This window comes from Zeus faber (genome assembly GCF_960531495.2).
Source record: "Zeus faber genome assembly, chromosome: 4".
NCBI lineage: Eukaryota > Metazoa > Chordata > Actinopteri > Zeiformes > Zeidae > Zeus > Zeus faber.
Window position 1 is genome coordinate 17,135,458 of NC_137191.1, and position 25,000 is coordinate 17,160,457.

General features: G+C 44.5%; 1 protein-coding gene across 2 annotated transcripts in view; it reads left to right on the top strand.

The window, feature by feature from the left end:
• nr3c2 (nuclear receptor subfamily 3, group C, member 2) overlaps positions 1 to 25,000 on the top strand; it is a 90,335-nt gene that overhangs the window by 57,431 nt on the left and 7,904 nt on the right. For both annotated transcript variants that reach the window (XM_079998400.1, XM_079998401.1), the window contains exons 4-7: positions 2,219 to 2,335; positions 4,805 to 5,191; positions 11,581 to 11,725; positions 19,206 to 19,336. In XM_079998400.1, coding sequence (XP_079854526.1) covers positions 2,219 to 2,335; positions 4,805 to 5,191; positions 11,581 to 11,725; positions 19,206 to 19,336 — 780 coding nt within the window. The remainder of the gene's footprint in view (positions 1 to 2,218; positions 2,336 to 4,804; positions 5,192 to 11,580; positions 11,726 to 19,205; positions 19,337 to 25,000) is intronic.

Below are 25,000 nucleotides of genomic sequence, written 5' to 3' on the forward strand. Positions count from 1 at the left end.
TATAAGAACATTTTTTTTTAAATACACCTCTGCAATATGAATCCGTCTTTTTTCAAATATTTTGGGATGTGTCGAGCTCTGAAACAGGAAGTGAGACTTTGAGTCGAGACAAAGTGGAAGACTCACAAAGCATCTTTAATCAGCAGCTGTGGGACAATTAAAAGTACACAAATAGCAAAGAGGGAAAGCGCTCGGAAGTTCTTCTTTCACACACACGTGCACACGCACACGCACACACACACACCATTCCTCAACAACTTTACTTGTCAGAGAAGTGTTCTTCACTCGACCAATTATTAACTAGATTCGGGGGAATAAGCGAGCGCTCCGTGGACAGAAGGACTCCGTTGTCAGTATCTCCATTTGGTCCGAGCCATCCAAGCGAGAATGTGTGTGCATTTGTGCATATGTGTGTGTGTGTGTGTGTGTGTGTGTGTGTGTGTGTGTGTGCGTGTCCGTGCGTGTGTGTGTGTGTGTGTGTGTGTGTGTGTGTGTGTGTGTGTGTGTGTGTGTGTCTGTGTGGACAGGATGGGGGGCGGGGTGGGGTGGGGGGGGTGGGGGCTGCGTTGTGTTTCCTGTGTCGCAGTTTACTGTTTTTTAGAGCAAGAAAAATGGGCTTATGTAACCGTCATGTGATTTAGCCAGAAATAGTGGTGGGGCTACAGCTGCTGCCTCTCCTCCTGCAGCTCAGTTCCTTGGCTTTTGGCAGCAGCCCGACAGACACACTGCGCACGTCTCCTGTTCGCTCGCAAAACAACGTCTGCTCCGTCCCGCGCACACACATACCAACACCGTGCACGCATGCAAGAAAAGCACAAAAAGAGGCAACGTGCAAGAATGCATGTGGGCGAGGAAACGCACCCACCACCACCGGCACCATCGCGGCCCACTCGCAACTCACATCGGAAGATGTAAGACGATATAACGTAAGCGCTGCACCCTCCACGTGCACGTAAACACTGACCCATATGCAACAATGCTTTGTGTGTGTACCTGTGCGCTTGCACGTACGGATGCACACGTGCACGCGCATGGAACACAGCCTCCGACGTGCACGAAAATATTCAGCTCTAATGGGACTAAACTCACAGAGCTGCGTCCTCTGATGCAGGGTCACTTCACATGACACAGCATTCCGTCGGGGATTTGTGTGTGTGCGTGTGTGTGCGTGTGTTTGTGTGTGTTTGCGTGTGTGTGTGTGTGTGTGTGTATGTGTGCATACTTGTATGTGTGTGTGTGTGTGTGTGTGTGTGTGTGTGTGTGTGTGTGTCTGTGTTTGCGTGTGTGTGTGTGTGTGTGTTTGTGTGTGTGTGTATGTGTTTGTGTGTGTGTGTGTGTGTGTGTTTGTGTGTGTGGGGGTTTGTATGAGTACACACAGGATTTTCAGTGTTTCTGTGTGCTGAACTCACCAGGTGGAGTAGGCTTTGGTCATCTGTAGCCTGGTGGTGTGAGTTGTGTGTGTTTATGTGTGTATTTTCTTGTATGTGTATGTATGTGTGTTTGTGCAAAAAAAAGTCTGTTTTCAGTGTACACATCTGTGTGTGCGCGCGTGTGCGTGTATGTGGGCATGCTGGTGGATGCGTGGAGGGCTAGAGGGGATGGAGATGCAGGCGTAGTAAGCCACCGAGTGGAGGAGGAGGAGGAGGAATGTACAGTGAGGAGCCGGTGGAGCGGAAGGAAGCGCCCTGAAATGGGAGATCATTTGGGTTTTGCTGAGGGCCAGGGGGGGGGAGGCGAGGGGGGAGGCAGGGCGGTGGACTCTCACCATGTTAGCATCACTGTCAGGAGTCGCCTAGCTACAGCCGTAGTCCTGGCTCCACATATAAACCACCATTAGCGACGCCTTGTGCAGCGCTCATAATTTCGATGCTTTTTCACGCCGATGGCCATGAAACGCAGATCTCTTATCCCTTTTACATTTTTTTTTTTTATGGTTTTTATGGTTTTTATGGTTCTCCATGACCCATATCACCCACACTCCCAGGGATGGACATTCCATTTCACTGCAGAGTCAAACAATGCCTCCCTTTCAGCACCATCATCCAATATATGTTCTTGCGATATAAGTGAAAATGCATTTGCCGTGCTTCAGAAAACCGTCCTCCATGACCTCCTTTCTCACCCTTCCTTCTTTGTGACCATCTCCGTCATATATCGGCGCAACAAGGCTATTAAGAAATGCTATATCTCTATGTGCTCTCTCGCTCTCTTTTTCTAGGTCAGCACAACTACCTGTGCGCTGGCAGAAACGACTGCATCATAGACAAGATCCGGAGGAAGAACTGCCCGGCCTGCCGCGTACGGAAGTGTCTCCAAGCCGGCATGAATCTGGGAGGTATGAAGGACGCTCCCCCCCCCCCTACTCCCTCCCACTCCCTCCCTCCCTCCGTCCGTCACATGTCTCCAGAGCTGACATTTGAGTCAGCTCGTGTGAACCCCTCTCAGCTAATAAGAAACGATAGATGTGGAAAAGTAGGTCTTGCCGGAGCCATGAAAGGCTGGAGGACGAGCGGGCGGAGCGGGCAGAGCACGTGTCGCCGGCTGGAATCAGAGAGAGAGAGAGTGTGTGCATAACAGTATTAATATGGATAGGACAATGATCCAGGCGGCACCAATTTTTATTTTTTCCTTTTTTCTTTGAAGGTCGTATGAAGAGGCGTGGTCTCTGGAGACCATTGTTCACTGTTTACAGTCAACATTATGGATCCGATTATTTATTTTGGAAATTTTAGCGCCTTGAAGATTCTACGAGACCACTGGGGGGGGTTGTCAATTGTTAGGCAAAAATGATCTGAACTTTGAAATCAAAAACAATTTTGAAAACAGAACAGCGGCAGAAGCTAAGAACGCGGTCACGTCCCATTAGAACCGGTATGTCACAAACACTTGTGCGTGGAAATTTCATCCAAATCGATCCCCATACAGATCTGCAATTAGTGAAAAACCGACCAAATTTGACCAAAATCACAGACACGTTCTAATGCATTCGACGCCAAAATATATCCAACCCGGCTGAACATAATGTATGTGTGTGGAACACAACGATGACATAAGCTACGAACACGGTTGAAGTGTCGTTTGAACCTGTATATCACAAGCATCTCGTGGTTTAAGTTTAATCCAAATTGATCCACATACAGAGCAGAAATTTGTGTGTGCGGTGTAGACTCCGTCGCTCTGTAGTGGTGAGAGATTACAAACTATGTGTTTATGTGTATATTTATGTACTTTCTTACCTGGTAGATGTCTGTGGATCTGCTCGATTGATTTTTTATCTCTGTAGTTCCCATTACTTTGCCGGATTACTGAAAAATATGAAAAAAAAGTAGTCCACAAAAACTGTGACCACCTCGATTCAAGTCCACTTGAATGTGCAAGTGAGTGATGTGTTCAAGATTGAGCAAGGCGTCAAAAAAAGAAGCCGTGCAATGGTATTTAGTCACAGAAATTCCACAACGTTCTTCGTATTTCATGGAAACGTAACTTATTGAAAATGTAATTCAAGGAAAAAAGTCACCACTAAAATTACTGGGTGATGCAGAGCCTGATAATATGATCATAATTTTTAAAACACAGTTTTTCAGGAATATTTAAACTGGACGCCAGAAGAGAAACATGCAGACATAAGTCCATGTTGTTTAAATCAATATTATGTCTCAATGTTTTATTTTATTTAGCAAGAAGCCGTGTAATGAGCGGGATAATGTACAGCGATGCCATGACAATGGAAAAAGTCAAAGTTCTTTCCAAGGAAAATAAACTGTTTCTAATATATAATATAATGTCATTAAATAATTCATAATAATTTCATTATTATTTGTTCTAGAAACATGCAGTCATACGTCTACAGAGAATAACCAGGTTAATGTCTATATATTGAGTGTCAAAACCGCCCAGGTGTGTGACTACCAGTGTTTTCAGTGAACTGGGACAGGATCAAATTTGATTCTGTTAATAGCAATGTCTTGGCCAGTGATCACATTTCCAATTTAGTCAGCAATGTGACAAATTACTGCCTTTAAAGTGAATGAATGTCAAAGATGAAAGTGATTATTGTGTCAGCACTCACAGTTTAATTTCACGTTTCATTATTTTTTACATTTACTGTACAACTGCTGATGTTTCTGTGATATGCTCTGATATGTGAGTGTTTCCGTGTTCTATTCAGATTAATTGCATAATTAAATGAGTCTATCAGCTCTATTGCAATTCAGCATTAAGACATTAAACATCGGTTGTGTTAAATGTTATCTGGGACCAACCAAACAATTAAAATGCATTGTTAGGGCCAAAAATTAATGTTTGATATCTACAACTGATTCACAAACAGAACTTAGAAATAACTTTAAATAGTAAGTAACTTGTTTGTGTTTCTAAGTCAGTGGTTCTCCACTGATGGGTCCCGATCCTAAAACTGGGTCAGGGGTCCATTAAACATCCACTTCTTCAAAAATCTCTGTAGATATTTTTTGGAAGTACAGAATTGCTGGGCTTTTACTTTGAAGTCCTGTTCCCAACTGTTTGGCAGTTTGGCTATGCATGACACTCAACCTTTTCACACCAAACATGCTAACAAATACATTGTGGGGAACCTTTGTGAAATAAATCAGTTGTTCAAATTCTTCAATTATATTGGTCATAAATTAGTGACTGAGGACATGTGGATGCTGAGCCTAGACCACTTCTGGAAGCTATATTAATATTCTAACCTAATATGAACCATGACTTCCAAATCATGAACCAATCCCTCAGATTATCTCTATCTATATTTTAATTCAATCCAAGTTGTTTTGTTCCCCCGCAGCCCGGAAGTCCAAGAAGTTGGGGAAGCTAAAGGGGGTGAACGAGGACCTGCAGACCTCCAAGGACAGCCAAACGGCGGCCGGTGTCGGCGGCGGAGCAGGCGGAGGAGGAGGAGGAGGAGGCGCAGGCGGTGGAGGCTACCTGTCCTCGGAGAAGGAGCTTAATGCCAGCTCCGCCAACGCCCTGGTGCCCCACCACGGGCCGTCGGTGGGCTCATCCTTCCTGCCGCCCTCCATCTGCAGCGTGCTGGAGCTGATCGAGCCTGAGGAGGTGTTCTCCGGCTACGACAACAGCCAGCCCGACACCACCGACCACCTGCTGTCCAGCCTCAACCGCCTGGCCGGCAAGCAGATGGTGCGCATGGTCAAGTGGGCCAAAGTACTTCCAGGTTAGTGGCTGTCCAGAGCGCTCGGGACAGATATTTGGACAAAATAGGTTTTTAGTAAAGATAGACAAGCCCAGGAAAAAAGTTAAACATGCACCTTGTGTTGTTCTAGAGCAGTACGTTCAAACACTGTGCGCCATGAGTAAATTGTGTTTTGGATCTTTAGGTTTGTCTCATTATACATGTTATCATCATCTCTTGTGACTTATCAGAACCTGCAGAGTATTTTAGTATTTTAAATATCAGATTGGAAGATTACCCCGCGGCCTTTAATAAGATTAGTGACGAAACCTGATTTACGGAGAAAACAACGTCAAGATTAGGATTTGAAAAATCAAACTCATTTACATCAACATGTCAGATGTGACTGTGGAGAAAATCAAATAAATCATAAATCCCATAAATCTTTTGCCTGTAAGCGAAAATAGTCAAATCAAAGATAAACAAATTTCCCCAAAATATCAGTCAGTCAGTGTGAGGCACTGAAAGATGACAGGTAGACCTCTCAGGTTGTTGAATTTGCTACATTGCATATACACACAATAATAAACTTTATGATGGACTATTTGTAAATCACTTTTCTTAACAAGCTTACAAAGTGCTTCACGGAGAGACAACAGATAAAACAGCACAGATAAAAAACAATACAGATAAAACAACAGCAGGTAAAAATAAAAAAAAACCACAGGGATCATAAAACATCAGGGGATAAAATACATTTAAAAGTGTAAAATGGCAGAAGTCATGTGATAAAACCCAGCAACTTAAATTTAACAATTTGTAAACGCTTTCCTATAAAATAATGGTTTAAGAGGGGATTTATATAATGATGTAGCCTTTCTGATGTCAACAGGCAGGCTGAGTGTTCCACAGTCTGGGGGCTCTGAAGGCCCGGTCACCTTTGGTCACAAGCCGGGATCTACAGTAGGAATAACCAGCAGTGCTGCAGCCACTGATCTCAGGGAACGCCCAGGCACATAGGGAGTCAATAGATCCTCTATATAAATGAGAGCGAGGCCATTTAAAGCTTTAAAAGTGATCAATAACATTTTTAAATTACTGCGGATAAAACCGGCAGCCAGTGTCAGTTGGCTAGGATAGGGTTAATGTGTTAATGTGCATATTTCTTGGTGCCTGATAAAATTTGGTTTGCACAAGTTGGAGTCAGTGAAGGGAACTCTGATTGATATCGGCATAAAGTCCATGACAGTAGTCCAGGCGGGACAAATTAAAAGCATGAATAACTTTGTGCAAATCAGTGGGAGACAAGAATGATCCGATTTTGGAAATTTTCTTCAGCTGAAAGAAGCAAGACTGGACAACATTTGTGACATGACCCTGTAAAAAGAGATCTGCATCGAAAATGACACCCAAGATTTCTGGCAGCCTGCTCAGAGGACCTATTATGCTCCTTTCCAACAAGTTAACATATGTGACCCACCGTTGCAAAACCCGCTATCTCGCGCATTTCTAAAATCACCACAAACCCCCAAATAAGTTTTAAAAAACCTTTCTAGAAGGAAAATTAGATTTTTCCAGATTTGTGTTCCTTTGTGGGGCTTTTTTTTATGTTGAACTGTGGAGTAAAATATTCCCGTTAGATTACACGGGGAAACAGAGTTAACTTACCGAGCCGATGACCAACGCCGATCGATCGTTTTCTTTAAAGCGCCCACCCAGGTGAAGATCATTCCTCCATATTCCATGTGATGTGAAGCCACAATGTGAAACCGTTTTGATAGAGTTCAACCTTTAAATCGTACTACTTTAACACACACCTGGATCCATTGTTGTGTAGGGCGCGTAACCCGCAAAGAAGAAAAAAGCTGATGTCGCTTCCGTAAACAGATGGTTAAAGCACAGAACGAGGATTCTTCGGTTTCACTTGTCTGTGAAAACTTTCTTCTTCGTATCGTTATGGATTACGAGAAGCAGGTGGCGGAAGCTGTAAATCGTATCTCGGACCTGAATCTGACCAGTGCGATAGATCCAAGTCAGTGTTAGCAGCGCGTACTGGACTACATCTTCCGTGATGATTGTCAGTTTTCCAACAGCGATGCTGAATCTGATATTATCCCGGACTTGGAGAACATTTCAAACAGCGGATTTCAACCTGAAAGTGACGATGAAACAGAATATTTTCAAGAACCACCGGAGGAGACCGACGATACGTCCGTTGTTGTTACAACGGAAGAAGTTGATGACGTGATGAAGTCTGTTGAGGTTGGTGATGCAGATTATGAACAAGTAGCAATGGACAAGATTCTCAGGTTTACCTGCAAATGCAGCCAGGGGTGAAAAGAAAATGGTAGGCTTGACCAGGAATCATGTACAAAAAACTTGATCGTGATTTTATCTATAGATCATGCTACATGATAGCAGCCTTAACAAAGCACCAAACAGGCATGTTTATCATGGGACAGCTATTCTGTAACTAATAATAAATAACTCCCAGAACTTTGAAGATATTTAACATATGCACATTTATATATTAAATGACACACCGAGGTTGATATACAGAGACTCATATTATTGATAGACTCTACATTTTGTTGTGTTGTCCGTATTTTTAAAATGCTAAATATTTCCACTTTTATAAAACATGTATATTCTTACTGTTAAATAAAAGCCTTTTTAAAAACAAAAGGTGTTGTGTGTCAATGACGCTGTTCAACATTCCTTCAAAACACAAGAACAATACAGAGATTGCCTCATTCAGTAGGGTGTTAAGTGGGAATTGTTGTATTGTTGTATTGTTGTGACAAGAAGCCATGCGGCTTTGTTGGTCCTCCAACACATCTGCATTCTGGGAGCTGGCTGTATGAAGCCAAGTGTCGGGAAAACTTTCAGGGTGATTATCTCAGAAACACGGTTTGCCACACCCATGTCATTAACAACTTAGAGCTTTAAAAATATTTGCGACACCTTGTTTTGAAGCTCTGATCCTTCACTTTCAAATGATCTGAAAAAAAAAGTCAAAAGCCACCAAATATACCTAAAGTCTGCGGTGGGTCACATATGGTCTCTGAGGTCCCCAAAACATGTATTTAAATTTTTTTGGCTGAAAATACCACTCACATTATGTATTCGAACCATTCTAACATACATCCAAATCCACCCTGTCTGAAAAAGGGCTGTTTCAGTTGGTGGAGCCACCCTCCCGATGCCCCTAGTTATGTGAGCCAATGGGGTTTGAGCTTTACTCCAGATTCCATTGTATTTCTCTGTAAACTTTCACTGATTTCAGCTGATATCAGTACGCTAAAATCTGTTTCTGAACAAATTGGAGGCGAGAATTAAGCAAACCAGTTGCTGAATCTTCACTCATATTAGATCTTCAAGGCCCTCATTCATGCTCCAAGTTCAAATCTTTGTGTCAAAAAAAGGTTCAAAACTGTCAAAGTTTGTTCCACCTTTCATAGCGTTGTAGGGAGCAGCGTCGAGCTTGGAGCACCAAAGGATACGGAGGGGGTTGGGGATTTTGAGTTTCATTCAATTGAGATTACATTAAGCAGACGCTTTTATCCAAAGCAACTTACAATTGTTTAATCACTGACGGACGCAGCCATCAGGAGCAATTAGGGGTTAAGTGTCTTGCTCAAGGACACTACAGCATGCTAGCAGGAGGAGCCTGGGACCGAACCAGCAACCTTTAGATCACTAGACCACCAGCTCTACCGCCTGAGCTACCATCCCCTGAGCTACTATCCCCCCAATTGAGAAAATGTCTGAAAATAAAATAAAGCAAATGCACTAAATACGTCCAAGGTTTTTGTTTGGAGAAACGTGGAACGGATCGTGCGCCCCAGCCTACCATACAGTCAACCTACCATGGACGCACACACACACACACACACACACACACATAAGGAAAGAAACACTACTTGCATTTCCATCGTCCGCAGTATTGTCACGGACAGTTGGTATTGATTCCTCTTTCCTTTAAAAGATTTGTGCTGGTCTCTGCTGCCAACAGAGCATTTCACATGATCAGCCCTTAGCTTCGGTGCTAGCGGGTCCAGTCGTGCTCCAGCCAAGGGTGGAGTTACTCAGATAGGGGACGGTTCTAATTCTACTGAAGTGACGTATATTACTGCAATGACGTATATTAAGGCAGCAAAGCTGAACGGCTCGTTTTAGGACATAACAAATAACATAACAACCCAGCCACAATAAACTGGCTGGGTTGTCTTATTTCACAGTTTGTGTGTTAGTACGCCCATCAGAGACCCATAGATTTGGGTACATAAGCACTTAAAAAGTAGGCTTTTCATAATAGGTCCCCTTAAATATCTTTGGCCAGTGAACCAAGCTTACTGTGAAGCAGACTGGTGGAATGTGCTTGACCAAACACTATGAACTCAGATTTATCACAATGCGGTTTTAAAATGTTTTTGGACATCCAACATTTTATATCACCAAGGCAGGCAAGGGAATTACCTAAACAGCTGGAGTTATTTGATTGGAGAGGAACATATTGCTGTGTGTCATTTGCATAACAATGATGGGAAACACCCTGGCTCTGGATGGTCTGGCTGAGGGGATATATGTGTATTGAGAACAATAGAGCACCAAGAATGGACTCTTGAGGCACACCACAGTTTAAATCAGCAACAGAGAAACTGGCATTTGCTTTCACAACGGAAAAGGTTCTATTGGACAGGTATGAACATACAGTAGGAGTTCTAGAGCAGTTCCCTTCAGACCAACCCATGTTTCCAGATGGTACTGGAGGCCAGCGTGATTATGGTCGTTTCTCACTACCAAGTACGCAAAGTCGGATTTGGTAGTGCAGACTTGGCAAGTTCTACTCGCGAGTACAGACTCCCGGGGATGGGAGGACACAGGACGGTCATGGTGCGAAATGCATTCTGGGATACTTGGCTGTCCCAAGTCCACACAAGTCACCACCGATGCATCCCCGATAAAATGGGCGGAGCAAGTCCACATCTGGGCATTTGGACTGGACTTGGCTTGATGCGGACTCTGAATTGGAACAGTACTTGGTCTGCGACTGATGACGTTTCACAAGTCCACAAGAACACAAGTACAGACAAGAGCGCAGATTGAGAAAGGCCTATTGTGTCAAATGAGGCGCTCAAATCTAAAAGCACGAGGACAGAGCTGTCACCTTTATCTGCTGTTATCAGTAAGTCATTAGAAACCTTCACAAGGGCTGTCTCAGTGCTGTGGTGATCTCTAAAACCTGAATGAAAATTGTTGAAAATATTTTTATTGTTCATAAAAGAGATTATTTGGGTTGAAATGACTTTCTCCAGTACCTTAGATTTAAAAAAAAAAAGTTAATTAAGAAATCTGTCTGTATTGACTGATAGAGAATCCAATTTTTTTTTTCAGAAGCGAGTGAATAATTGCACGTTTGAAACAGTTTGTAAAGTTGCCAGAGGTCAGAGAACTGCTAATCAATAAAATAAAAGGACAGACAGTGGGGAAAAAAAAACTCCTTCAAAAACTTGGTTGGGATTATATCTAAAACACAGGTGGAGGATTTCATTTGAGGAATTAATTTACCAAGTGATGAGACGGTAGTACAGTAGTCTGAAACTGGGGGAGGCAAGGTTTTTGTTGACAGTGGGTACAGTAGATGTCGTGGATCAGGTTAAAACCCGAGACTGAACGCTCTCTCTCCTCCGAATGAAATGAACTGCAAATTTCTCGGTCATTCCCGGGCTCCAGATCTGTACTGGCTGGTCCATTGAGAACAGAACTGATAACAGAACTGATAACATGATACCTCTTGGGACCTGGGTGCCCTATAATGTTGTAAATAAATAATAAAGGGAGGAAAATCATCCAATTGAATTCTTATCTTTGAATAGGAGACTATAAACCAATTGTACTTCATAAGCCGAAAAATATATCGGTGCGTCTGTGAAAGTTGCCCCGCTGGTGTCCTAGTTACACATAAAACTCTTAAAGCATTAACTCCATTGAAAATTTCAATAATTCCGGGACTATTAATTACCCCCAAACCTCTTCCATGCGTACACGGAAGCATAGGGTTTGATTGGGGGTTTGGCAGGTTTTCGTCTTCTCCTGTCCTCCACTCTATTTAAAGTGCCTCATAGAAAACCGGCCAATGAGGGAAAGCCCCGGGGGAATTTGTGTGGGGCGATAATGAGTGTGTACCGTGGTGTGGTTCTTAATATCTGAACAAAGAAGCCACGTTGCACATTATGCTCCAACTCAAAGAACACACGCGCGCGCACGCACACCGCACACACACGTACGTAGGAAGGTGAACGCCAGCGAGGTTTTTAACTTAAGTCAAGTCGAGTGTTCCCGTATTCCCAGTGGACAACAGATAAAATGGTCACTTTCATCTCCACTATGTGTGTCTGTGTGTGCGCGTGTCTTTTGGCAAATGTCAGGTTTCCGGGGCCTGCCGATTGAGGACCAAATCACTCTGATCCAGTACTCCTGGATGTGTCTGTCGTCCTTCTGCCTCAGCTGGCGCTCCTACAAACACACCAGCGGTCAGATGCTCTACTTCGCCCCCGACCTCATCTTCAACGAGTAAGTCCGCACTCCCTCGCGCCTGCGCTTAACTCGGGAGCAAAGGCTGTGTGAAGGAAATTCTTCCGCAATGATAGGTGAGGTTAATCTGCCCGCTACAAGAAGACAAAACTGAGAGTATCCAAGATTATTTATTCTGCAGAATAAAGAGAAAGATTCAGTACTGCTCCAAAGCAGCGCTGGGATCAATCTGATATCACAGAGAAAGACAGGAGGCTTTATACAGTAGAAACAGGGTGTGGTTTGGGTCAGAGGTCTCCGACGAGTCTGCTTCCCCCCTAACTGTCTTCCTGGGTGCCCCCCCTTCCTAGAATGTAAATAACAGGTACTTGCAACCTTGACCTGGCCGAATGGGGGTTGCATGACAATGCAGTTCCCCAGGAGTGTCCCTCATCTCTATAGAAGGTAAACAGGGCCAAGTGTAATCGGTTTCTTTCATATTAGAATTGACATTGTAGGAGCAAAAACATTTCTCTTTACATGAACTCTGGGGGGTTCCTGGGAAGACAAACACAAATGTTTTCAAACCCCCTTTTGGAGGTAGAGGCCTTTGTCCTCATTCAAAATAGTTGATCGTAATCATTTTTCCCTCACAGCTGCTTTAAGGTTTTTCGGCGAATAGCCGCCACAGCTACGCCGCTGCTTGTATTTACGGCTCCGTGTCGGTGATCACACAAGTAGCCGGCCGAAACCCTAGATGGCAGTGTCGGGTCTGCTTTAGCGCGGACGTAGTGTGACAAAAAGATGTTCACGGATATTTCACGCCGCAAATTGAGTGTCGTTTGTTGGTCTTTGTAATGAGAAGATGGTGTGTGGTATAAATGGACATGTTTCTGAAGCTCTGCCGCCGGCCCCTCTTCCATCTGCTCCGTTTTGTTTTACACTGTTGGAAATGAACTGGAAACACGAGCAGGAATCAGAGGATCAATTACAGCTCTTGCGATCTGGTGCCCGGTCTGGAGTTGAGGTGGAGTAGAGGTGGGGTAGAAGGAGGTAGAGCAGAGGTAGGGTAGTGGTGGAGTTGAAGGAGGTGGAGTAGAGGTGGAGTAGAAGGAGGTAGAGTAGAGGTGGAGTAGTAGGAGGTAGAGTAGAGGTAGAGCAGTGGTGGAGTCGAAGGAGGTAGAGTAGAGGTAGAGTAGAAGGAGGTAGAGTAGAGGTAGAGTAGAAGGAGGTGGAGTAGAGGTAGAGTAGAGGTGGAGTAGAAGGAGGTAGAGTAGAGGTAGAGCAGTGGTGGAGTCAAAGGAGGTAGAGTAGAGGTGGAGTAGAAGGAGGTAGAGCAGGAGTGGGGTAGAGGTGGAGTAGAAGGAGGTAGAGCAGGAGTGGGGTAGAGGTGGAGTAGAAGGAGGTAGAGTAGAGGTAGAGTAGAAGGAGGTAGAGCAGGAGTGGAGTAGAGGTGGAGTAGAAGGAGGTGGAGTAGAGATGGAGTAGAAGGAGGTAGAGTTGAGGTGGAGTAGAAGGAGGTAGAGTTGAGGTGGAGTAAAGGTGGAGTAGAAGGAGGTAGAGTTGAGGTAGAGTAAAGGTGGAGTAGAAGGAGGTGGAGTAGAAGGCGGTGGAGTAGAGATGGAGTAGAAGGAGGTAGAAATGGAGTAGAGGTGGAGTAGAAGGCGCTGGAGTATGCGTGCACAGCAGTGCAAAGGTGGACCATCCACATGAACATATAAAATGGCTTCAAATGGAAGAAACGTCTCTGTGAACATAAAGTCATCAATAAAGGTTTTAAACAACTATTAAAACACCGTCAAATAAAACAGACACGTGAATAAAAATCCCAAACCGCTTCTAAAACGGATTTTAAAAAGTGCGCGTTGGAGCGGTGCTTCCCAGCGAGCGCCGCGTGCAGAAAGGAGGGGGGGGGGGGACACAGCGATTAAAGCTTGGACGCCGTCCAACGCCACGACGTCTACTTAGTTAATGGAAGAGTGATTCACTTAACGTCATTTCATTTTTGGCTAAATTATTCAGCGCTTCGGCAGAGGCAGAAAAGTTTTCCTTTTTTTTTTTTTTTGGAGCGGCTTTGATGAATGGGCCTGTGTTTCCTCAACGCTTTTGCGGCGGCGCTAATGCACTCAGAGGCTCACGAGCGCTCGCACTAAACCCATCGAGCTTGTTTCGCACGCCGGGGGGGGGGTTGTGACAGGTGGGGGTGGGGAAACACCGTGAGTTGGAAACATGGGCGTAAAAGTTGTGCTTATTTTGGGAGGTCAAAAGTCAGCGCTCCCGGAAGATAACCCCGCCGTCATCCATGACCTCATCAACTTTCGGTTTCCGGCCCCTGCTCAGGGTGTGAGCGTCCATTTCGGGCGCCGGGCGAGGAGCACGTCGCCTTCCTGCCGCCACGTCTCCCGTCGTGGCGAAACGCCCGCGTGCGACCCGGAGACCCGCTCCCACGTCGTGGAGACGGGGACGGAGGTTTTATTCCGTTCCTTTTGAAGGACACGGTGATGTGCCTAAAGCCCGGGCGCCGCCTTCAAGCCGCTCCACCCCGTGGGGGAACAGCTTCTCTGCATGCGCGTGATGCCTCAATGGCGTCGCGCAGCGTTCATCAAAGCCGCTTTGTCCGATTCACTCTGGACGAAAGAGTCGAGCGAGTGAAGGGAACGTGCGTATGGCCGTTTTTATTTTAGGTTAGCTGTTTAGAATTGAGCAAATTTCCATAAAGGAGCCACGCAGATCGCAGGTCTCCGAAGCCAAAATGGACGTGAAATCCGACTGAGTTCAGGTCACAATACCCCGAATGAGCGGGTTTACCGTCGCGGAGAAGTATTTTACTAGTCGACTAAACGTCACACCTTTATGATATACGTTTAATTATTTGAATATATGTTTTTGGGGCATCGGGAAATGGTTTGAGTTCCAGGGCTGAGAAAAAGAAGTTATAACTGACATTGTTAACACACTGCGCTACATTACAGATAAATACAAAACCTAATAACCAGCCTTTAAAATATGAATGTCATTTACAAGCGCCGCGCTGCCTGTTAATTAAACCGGTTAAACTTATCAGGCCCGATCATTATTTTATCGCAGACTCGGTTACTCGCTGCGCCTTCCGACACTTCTTGAGATTATTATTTGTTTCAAATCTAAAGCCCTCTAGCGTTTCCCATGTAGCTTTTAAGGTTAATTTGGACAAGGCGCAGCTCCCGAATGGAGTTTTTTGGTTTTTTTTAACGTGAACCGACCAATGAAAAACTTGGTCGACGAAGGCCCTTCTCGTCGACTAACGCTTGGTTGACTATGTAGTAGTAAGAAGTATGACGCCATCAATGCCTACACCTTCAAAATGAAGTAAAACACCTCCCCTCGCCCGCGGCACCTTCGTCCCCGTTGCCTTAACCTCCCCTGTCCATCAAACACTGGCGTTTTAGTGCAGAACGGCACAGAATGAAACGGGACGAGGGTGCTGGACGATCTCGTCCATATATTTTTCATCAGGAACCGAGATTCAAACCGGCTTTTTTAAAGTAGGATGTATCAGCGCCCGACCCCAGCGGGCTTATCAGACCCTTATTCAGAAGACAATGTGCCGTCGGCCCATCGCGGCGTTTTTCGACATGAAACATCCGAGTTAATGCCGCTGGAACATATTAAACTAACATGCGGGCTTTTACGATTTAATACGCAGCGCTGAAGCGATGACTGCACACTAACGGTGCTGCAATATGTAAGACAGCTTCAGGAAGCCCGTGGTGGTGATGGATGGTCCTGTTCGGCGGCGTGACAGCAGCCTACCACACGTAGGAGTAGCCCTGGATGTAGGTCACATGCGCTGGGCGGCGGCGCCGGGGCCTCCACCTTTAGAGATCTCCCCGGAAGCCGGGTCCGCCGCCCCCCCGAATCCGAGGCAGGGCGTAGCGCGCGGTCAGAGGTCCACCGTGTGCAGCGGCTCCCGGAGATAATCGCCCGCATGTTGTTTGTTCTGTTTCTCCATCAGATGATTCGTCGATTGCCGAGAGTCAGACGTGAGCGAAAAAACATGGGCGTCCCGGCGCTCCGTGACGCTCCCCGGGCCTCCACATCTGCAGGCTTTTTTCTCCTCGGAGTGAGAGGGCAGCCTGTAATTGTTTCCATAGTTACTTAGCGCTGATTGACTCAGAGCATTAAGGCGTCATTCACATAGACAATGCACTCGCTCCGCTCTAAGAGCCCCCCCCCCCCCCAAAAAAAATCCCAGACTTCAGCGGCTTTGAGCGGGAATTGCGCAGTAGACGGATGCAATATTTTTTTTTACGTCAAAGGCCAAGTGGGGTAAGCCGAGCGGGATCTGTCGTGTCCGAGCCCCAAATAGTGGCAAATGGTGGAAGTACACACAGAAAGCTCTTCTTTTTCGACATAATCATTGTCAAATACATTTAGTGCAGTGTCAACCAGTGGACTGTGAATATATAAACATAAACACAAATACCCGAATTCCGGGATGAAATAAAAATCGATCTAATCCATCATCCCGTCCCGAATCCACCCAGAAAGGATAACAAGATATAAGGCTATTCCCAGCTTTCTCATTAGATTGCAGTCCCCACCATAGTAATACCGCTGAGTTTAGAGGCGTAGGGATTATCGCTATACTCCAAATACAATTAAAATAATAATATATTGTTATTGTTAATATATTATTACTATAATGATTTCTGAATTATTATTATATCAATTTCTGAATTGTTACCATAATAATTGCTGAATTATTATTATGTTAATAGTATTACTATAATAATATATGTTTAAATAATCATACAAATATTACTATTAGTAATAATTGCTATGGCTCTAAAAACAATGAGGCTGGGTATCTGGGAAAGAAACGGGGGCTGATAGAGACAGAGTATGAAAGAAAGAGACAGAAAGAGTCGTTACTGCCAGGTTCTTCTCTCTATTCCCTCCCAAAACCTGCAGCTCGTTTTGGGCAGTGATTCAGCAAAAACGGAATTTCAAAAAAAAAAAAAAAAAAAAAGGTGAAATGTGTGGTGGAGACTTTTGGAAACTCAACTCCAGCCCCCCGAAAAAAGTTTGTCTGGAGTGACGTGGCTGCACTTTGAGAAACCGGTCACATACGCAGCTCTGCTCGGTGGGGAAAAACAGCTCCATTTATTTATCTACTGTACGGGCGGAGGGAAAGCTCTTTCAATCAGCGGCTCCTCTGTTTAGTCTAGCGAAACACAACAAATAACCCGGTGTGCGCGGTGATGAGGTTCCTCTGTCACTCGACGTGAAGGTCGCGTCGTTTGCGTTCGATTATAACTCTCGACGTTGTTTTAATCCCCGGAGAATTTATGGGAGAAAAAAGTGCCGTCGAGAGCCAGAGATTCTCCCCCGAAATCTGTGGCATCTGCAGAACAGATGCTCTCCCATTCTTCACTTGTTTTTTTTTTTTTTTCCAATGAACTATAATTTAGATTGCGTTTGCTGATTAAATATATGCGTGTGAACGAGCGGGGCGAAAGAGAGAGAGCGAGAGAGCGAGAGAGCGTTGCAACTACAAGCGCAGCCTTGTAATTAGGCATTCCATACACAGCATTAGCAATATACTGTATTCATTACTATATCATACAATAAAACTTTATTAATTCATTTATATTCCTGAGCACCCCCGGCCCCAGAGGATTAATAAAGTGTTATCTTGTCACATTATCGTCTTAGCTCAATCGCAGAAGGGCATTCATATTCAGAATCACAATCAGATTCAGACTTTACTCCGCCAGGTACATTTTCATATTTATCATGGTGTGGATTGATGTGTTTCTCTCCAGACAATAGTATATATATAAAAAAAAAAAAAAAACAGTCTGAAGAATGAAAAAATAAAATAAAAAATAAAATAAAAATAGGCAAATATACGCAAGCCGCCAAAAGATACCGAGCAGAAATAGGCAAGTACAGGTACTCCTCACTTAACGGCCGAGGTGCGTTCCTAGGACCAGGTCGTTAGGCCAATGGGTCGAAAAGTGAGGACACGTGTTATTTCACGGTAAGGGGGCGTGGCCATTGCCAGCGCTAGCGTAGTGAATACTGACAGACTGCAGGAACGAGATGAGATGAGATGTATACAATATATATAGTGTATATAGTGCATATAGATTATAAAGTGTATATAGTATATATAGTGTATATAGTGTACATAGTATAGTCTCTATAGTGTATATAGTATATATAGTGTATATAGTGTATATAGTATATATAGTTTATATAGTGTATAGAGTATATATAGTTTATATAGTGTATATGGTGTATATAGTATATATGGTGTATATAGTATGTAAAGGGTGATGTGCAATGAGATGCTTGACGCTGAGACGCCGTGGTATTGTACAGACTGGTCAGAGAGCCGGTCCTGAGTCCGAACCGTCGTTAAACAGGTAGGCCATTGAGGAGTACCTGTACATTAAATTAAATATATAATAAATATTTATACACAATGTCTATGAATATATAACGATTCTATGCACAGGATTGATTATTGCTATAGGTACAAGGCATCCCTCTCTCTCTATAGGAAGGAGTTGAGGAGCTTCCCTGCTTACTGTCGGCATCAGCAGTGGTATTGAATGCCGCCAGATGTTTGAATAAGTGTACTTGATACCCACAGGCGGTCCTTCCATGCGCCATAGTTCGGCAGTTGCCTGGGGCCTCGTGCGCTAGGGGACCTTGTAAATTTGTGTGGATTTTTCGCTTTCATTTGTTCCTTTCCTCCAGCGATCGGCACTGTGCTTAACCTACATCCCATAAGTAGCCCAATAATTACAATTAGGAAAAAAAAAAGCCCCGAGAAGAAGTACAGAGTGGACACGGACATGGTGGGCAGAGGAGAGTAAACACGTACTTGTAGTGTTGGGACTCCCGTGATATTGTGATGTGTATTGGCAGCTCTTCCTGTAGGCGAGGCAGGCGGCCGCCTAGGGTGCCATCCCATGGGGGGGGTCGTGGAGGGGGAGCGGGTGGGGTGCATTTTGCGCACCCGTCGCCCTCTCCGACGGTGCTGATCGGTGTGCCAAAGCAGTGTTTTTATTTTAGATGTGGGTTATTTTCACCCCCTCTCCATGCGTTATGCGCAGAAAATAATCTTTAACGAGTCTACGAGTCGCGCCCTGTTTTTCACACTGTTTTTAGTAGTTTTATTTGGAGCAACAGGGCACGGCGATTGGGGCGCACGTCGAGTCGTGTTTGCCTTCGTATCCGGATGATTTTCATATGTATCCGGACACGTATAAAAATATATTTATGATTACCCTTATTTATGATTCCCCATTGAAATGTTATCCCTGTGCATTTTGTAAGCTTCTATCTGTTTTATCCTGTTATGGTAATGCACACTGACTGACAAAAAAAAAAGAAAAAAGAAAACGACTGCTCGACTTGATGAATCTCGGTCGACTGACGGGTTTCCAACCGATGAGTAGACTCAGCCCTAATGTTTAATGTATAATACCTAAGTATAGACTCCTGATCTCCACCTCCGGTCATCCCTCCATCCTTTCTTTCCCAGGGAGCGCATGCAGCTGTCGGCCATGTATGACCTGTGTCTGGGCATGAGGCAGGTGAGCCAGGAGTTCGTCCGACTGCAGCTCACCTACGACGAGTTCCTGTCCATGAAGGTTCTGCTCCTCCTCAGCACAGGTAAGCATGATTCTATGGATGTGGACCTGTTTCTATGTATGTGGACATGATTCTATGGTTGTAGACCTGTTTCTATGGATGTAGATGTGATTCTCTAGATGTAGACATGAGTCTATGGATGAAGACATGATTCTGTGGGTGTAGACATGTTTATATGGATGTAGGCACGATTCTATGGATGTAGACATGATTCTATGGATGTAGACATATTTCTGTAGATGTAGGAATGCTTCCACAGATGGTTCCGTGTTTCTACGGGTGTAGGTATGTTTCTACGGACATATAGCAACCATGTTCTATTCTATGGATGCATTTCTCTGTGGCTGTAGGCAATTTTCTACGGAGGGATCTATCTCCTATGCAAGGATGCTTCCTTGGTTTAGCCAAGCCCGCAAATCCCAGACTTCAAATGCGATGCGGTGCAATGCCTCCGCAGTGGACAAATCCACCATCATTGGTGCAAATATATATTTGAGTTGAGAATTTAGCCGCAGCCTTTTAGAGCTGGTGTTTGCATTCGCAATTAGGGCGCGTTCTTCTTTGCTGATGCTGCAAGGGTAACATGGGATCAGGGTTTGCCCCTTGCTGCCCCATGGGCCCCATGTTACCCTTTTTTTATCAGGCGCCGTTTGTTTTTTAAGTGTGAATGAGCATCGGGGTATTTTCTGGGCAAGATATGCATGCTCACGAGGAGTATGTCCTCGACAGCGATGTCAGCGCAGCGGAGTGCAGATCACAGGCGTCCCCATGCCCACCACGGCAGGCGCCCGTGATCTGCACTCCGCCGTGCGCCTCCGTGCCGCTCTGTTTCCTTATGGAAGGAAACAAAACACTGTGCGTGCCCTCCCCCTCTCCCCAAGTCGACAGATTGCCCAGAGCGATAAAGTGCCTGGAACCGGAGCTGGGGGTCCATGTGCCTTTTCTTTTTTCTTTTTTTGAGCACCTGCCCCTCCTAACATCTCTGCACGGGCCTGCAAGGGATATCCTTCTCGAGGCCACCACTTCATGTTTCCACAAATATTTTGCCAAATCAAGAACCTAACAAGGAGGCTTCTTATTCTTCCTTATCGTAAACGTAATTAAAAAAGCAGCGATAATCTCCTGGGTCAATATACAAACCTCTCTATGTGCATCTAGGGAAGCTGACGAATGGCAAAATGTTGTTCTGATTTTAATGTAGATGGATAGGTTGACCTTTCATAAAAAAAATGACTTCAATTGGCTCGCTAAAAATTAAAATCTGGTTCCACCCAGCTCCCGACTCCCAATTTAGCCCAGAGTGTAGCTCTGCATCATGTGTTTCTGTGGCTCTCATCACATGCTACTACCTCTGATCACCAGCTCACTCCGTGGATCAGTGCCGAACTAAAACCTCACTATCTACTGTAGTAGTAACACAACTCAGGGGTTACACCAGGACACAGCACCCTGTGTATACAAGCCTGGATCGCTATCAACTCAATCAATTCAACATAAGAAATGTACTAATTTAAATACTGATTGTAGGGAATCCAAGAGGCTGCTGTGGTGTAAAATCAAAACCGTTGTAAAAATCATTTTTACCGCATCCTGCTTGTCCTTTTTCCTCCATACTCTGCTTTTCAGTACTGGAGCATATGAGCAAATAGAGGATTTTCCCCATTTAAATTCCCCACATTTTAAAACGCTGCATTAACTCAGTCGTTATGGGTCAAACTGTTTGAATTGCAGCGGGGGCACGTCATCTCCTGTCGGGCATAAATACTGCGTACAGTGCGTCAGCGGAGAAAGAGAACATGAAGTGGAGGTAAATTAGTTTCAGAGAAATGAAGAAAAAGCCAGAAATAGGGAGAGAGAGAGAGAGAGAGAGAGAGAGAGAGAGAGAGAGAGAGAGAGAGTTTGAATTTTTAAAAACCCTTTTATTTAACACATGTGGTATCTACGGATTCCAGCGCCACAAGCACAAAAAACTGGAAGACGATTCAATGAACAAAGCAATAAATACATATAATGATATAGTTATCACAATACTAGTAAAATAAATAAGTCAATAAAAAAATAAGAGTAAAAAAATAATTACATTCTAAACCGCACAAGAAAAAAAAGGCCCCAAAGGGAAAAACAAACACCCATTTATATCGCCACACCAAGGCATCATCCAAACACATTTACCTCTAAAACAGAGCGAATGATGTCCTTGGAGACGAGAGAGAGAGAGAGAGAGAAGAGAGAGAGAGCGAGAAGCCAGTGGGGTGTGGGTGTGGAAGTGGTGTCTAGCTGTTGGAGTTTGTGGAGGCTGCTTGTTGGCCAGACTTGCACCTCTGTGAACCTCTGCATTCATTTCTGGGATATCGGGGACTGCAGGAACGCTGGAATAACAACACACAGTATTCTCTCCAGCATCGCAAGCTCTTGCATTTGCATTTCTTTCCTGAAATTAAAATGAATTCGAAATTTGAAATGCCATTGCGTGTTTGCAAAGCACTGGACACTGTGGCGAGTGAGTTGTGTTGCGAGTGGCTGTAAATGCATCAAAATTTCCCGCGGCCCAGGAGCCATCGCTCAGGACACAGATGGATTTTCCTGGAGAGCTTTAAAGGTCACCTCTTATACTCCTTTTCAAGTACGGATGGATCTCTTGGGTCCTCAAAACATTGATTTGAGGTTTTTCTTTGCTGAGAATACCGCTCAGATTATGCATTCTAGCCATTCTGACATGCCTCTAGACGTCTCCGTCCCTGGATTCTGCACCAAGTAACGGCAGTGACGTTCTAGAAAATGACATATTTTATATTACCTCAGCTATCAGCGTGAACTGGCGCTAAAAGGCAGAAGAAACACACAGCACCATTATTTTTTAAATCCTTGGTCGTCCGCAGTTTTGTCACGGTTTGGGACGTTGTCATCAGCAATAAACTTTATCCACTCACGCGGGCGGAGGTGCTCAGGTGGAGGAGAGGTGTTATTCCAGTGAGCCCCCACTTGACGTAGGAGGGGGAGGCAAATCTGAACGGCTTGTTGGATCACATGTTTTATGAAACAGGCAGCTCATTAAAAACCGCCTGTGTTGTCTTATTTCACACTTTGTGTGTTAGTACTGTAGGCCCATCAGAGACCCACATGTACTGTATGTGTGCACAAGCACTGAAAAAGCTGAGGTCTGCATACGTGGTGATCTTTAAGAAACAGGCGATAAATAGGTGATAAATCAGCTGAATTGGTTTCACAATGTGCAATCTAAAATAAATGATCAGGGTAACATTTTAGAATCTTGTTGGCCAGACGCAGTCAGTCAACCATGGGATAGATCGATAGAAAGCTCATATATTTGTTTATTTGACATTTGACAATATTCCACTAGACGCTTAGTAAAATGGGATATCAATAGGAACCTATATGACGAGTTACAATATATGATATATTATATGTAGGTATATGATATGTATATATATATATATATACAAATATACTGTAAGTTTGAATTTCTCCACTAGGTCTATGGAACATATTTGCCAGTGTATGAGTTACAACAACTAGATGAAATGGATTCTTCCTTTTCTTTTTGCAGTATTATATGACATATAAATATATACTTTATACACTATATACCTCTTTGTATAAGTACTTTTTTTTTTTTCCCAACAAATATTTTTCTCAAAGTTTGTCTTGGGGAAAGTTTGTTTTGGCTTGGTGCTGCAGTGCATACATTTATGTATCAAGCAGATGTAAAGCCGGGTCGGAGTGGAGGGAGGGATGATGGAGAGACGGAGAGGTGGAGGAGAGGAGGAGAGGAGGAGAGGAGGGGAGGAGGAGAGGCGGTGTGCGGCGGGAGGTATAGAGCCAGATAACACAGAGGAGGAGGAGGAGGAAGAAGAAAGGGATGATGGGAGCGAGGGAGATAGAGAGAGAGGGGGAGAGGGAGAGGGAGAGAATTTGAAATCAGACAAAAGTTGGCAGTCGAAAAGCTGGCGGCGCCGAGGAAGGAGACAGGTGCATCGCTATAGGGAGAGAGAGAGAGAGAGAGAGAGAGAGAGAGAGAGAGAGAGATAGGGAGAGAGAGAGAGAGAACAAGAGAGAGGGAGAGAGAGAGAGAGAGAACAAGAGAGAGGGAGAGAGAGAAAGGGGGAAAGCTACCTCTCTGCCCCTGGCCGGTCCTCTGGAGGTTTTCTACGGAGTCCTGCTGTAGTTAATAAAGACCGGTGGAGGTGCGGGCGCTGCTCCAGAACCTGCTATTTTCCTCCACTTCCCCCAAAACACAGGGGCCAAAATACCGAAAGGAAAGGAAGGGAAAAGGAAGGGAAGGAAAGGAGAAAGGCTGCAGGGATGGGGGGGCGGACATAGAGTGGGGGCTTCGGTCGCGGGACCTGTCAAAGCAACCGGTTTAATCTGTGCTGGCCGCCGGATTTGGTCCAAATCTGTAAATAATTGCAAGGCGATCCATTAACAAGTCCTTTTTCCTAAAGTTCCATTCTTTACATGTTAATCCAATCCCTAAAGTCCAAACCCAAAGCCCCCTATAGTGCCTATTTTCTATAGTCCCATTCCTATAGTCATCTTCCTAAAGCCCTATTTCCTAAACTCCTACACTAAAGTCCTGTCCATGCCATTTTAACATCTCTTTGTTGTAGGAGACGCTACACTGCAATTCTTTAATTTAGTGACTTGTTTATTTTTATTTTTATTAATATATATTTTTTACTTGGAGTATAGTGATAATATTATAGATAAATAGTGTTTTTTTTTATAAATATTATAATCTTATCAAAATATATTACGTCATTATATATTATAAATAAATAGTAATTCATCTATATTGTGTAGCAGTGAATTATTCATAAAAAATAATGTAGTTACTTCCAATAAACATTCCTATAATCCATTTTTGTGATTATAGGAATACTGTTGAGTTTCCGTCGCTGGGTTTATTTATAACGCTCTAAAGTGTTGGGTTTGTGAGGAGCAGTTTGAGAAAATGTTTACAGAGGAGTTGTCAGAACACGTCAGAGAAGCCAGTGCTGTGGTGTCACCGAGTGTGTGTGTGTGTGTGTGTGTGCGTGCGTGCGTGCGTGCGTGCGTGTTTGTGTGTGTGTGTGTTTGCCTGGGGGACGGTGTGCAAAAGAGAGAGAGAGAGAGAGAGAGAGAGAGCGAGAGAGAGAGGGTGGGCAAGCGGGAGAGAGAGAGAGAGAGAGAGAGATAAAGATAAAGATAAAGAGGAAGGAGGGGAAAAAGAGAAAGGGAGATAGAGGCTTACGGAGGGAGAGAATAAGTGCGAGAGAGAGGGAGGGCGAGCGAGAGCGGGGGCGGGGTGGGGTGTGTGTGTGTGTGTGTGTGTGTGTGTGTGTGTGTGTGTGTGTGTGTGTGGAGGGGTGAGGGGGAGGTTGCTGTTCCTCTCTGACCTTGGCTAAGGTTTCACTGAGCCTGCGGTGTCTCATGTGAACCTGTTTGGAATGGTACGTAGCGCTGGCCTGCTCCAACCGGTCACAGCGCTTTATCCACACATATTAGAACGCCCGCCACGTCAAACTAGCCCCATTTTAGAGCCAAAAATAGGCTGCTCTAAACTCAACCGGGTTGATGTGGCTTGATCCGTAATTAAGATGTTGGCCCAGCGCTATTTCATTGACTCTCTCAAATTATTGGTATGGGTATAGACGGTATGTAAGTCATTTATTTATACCCTCTACA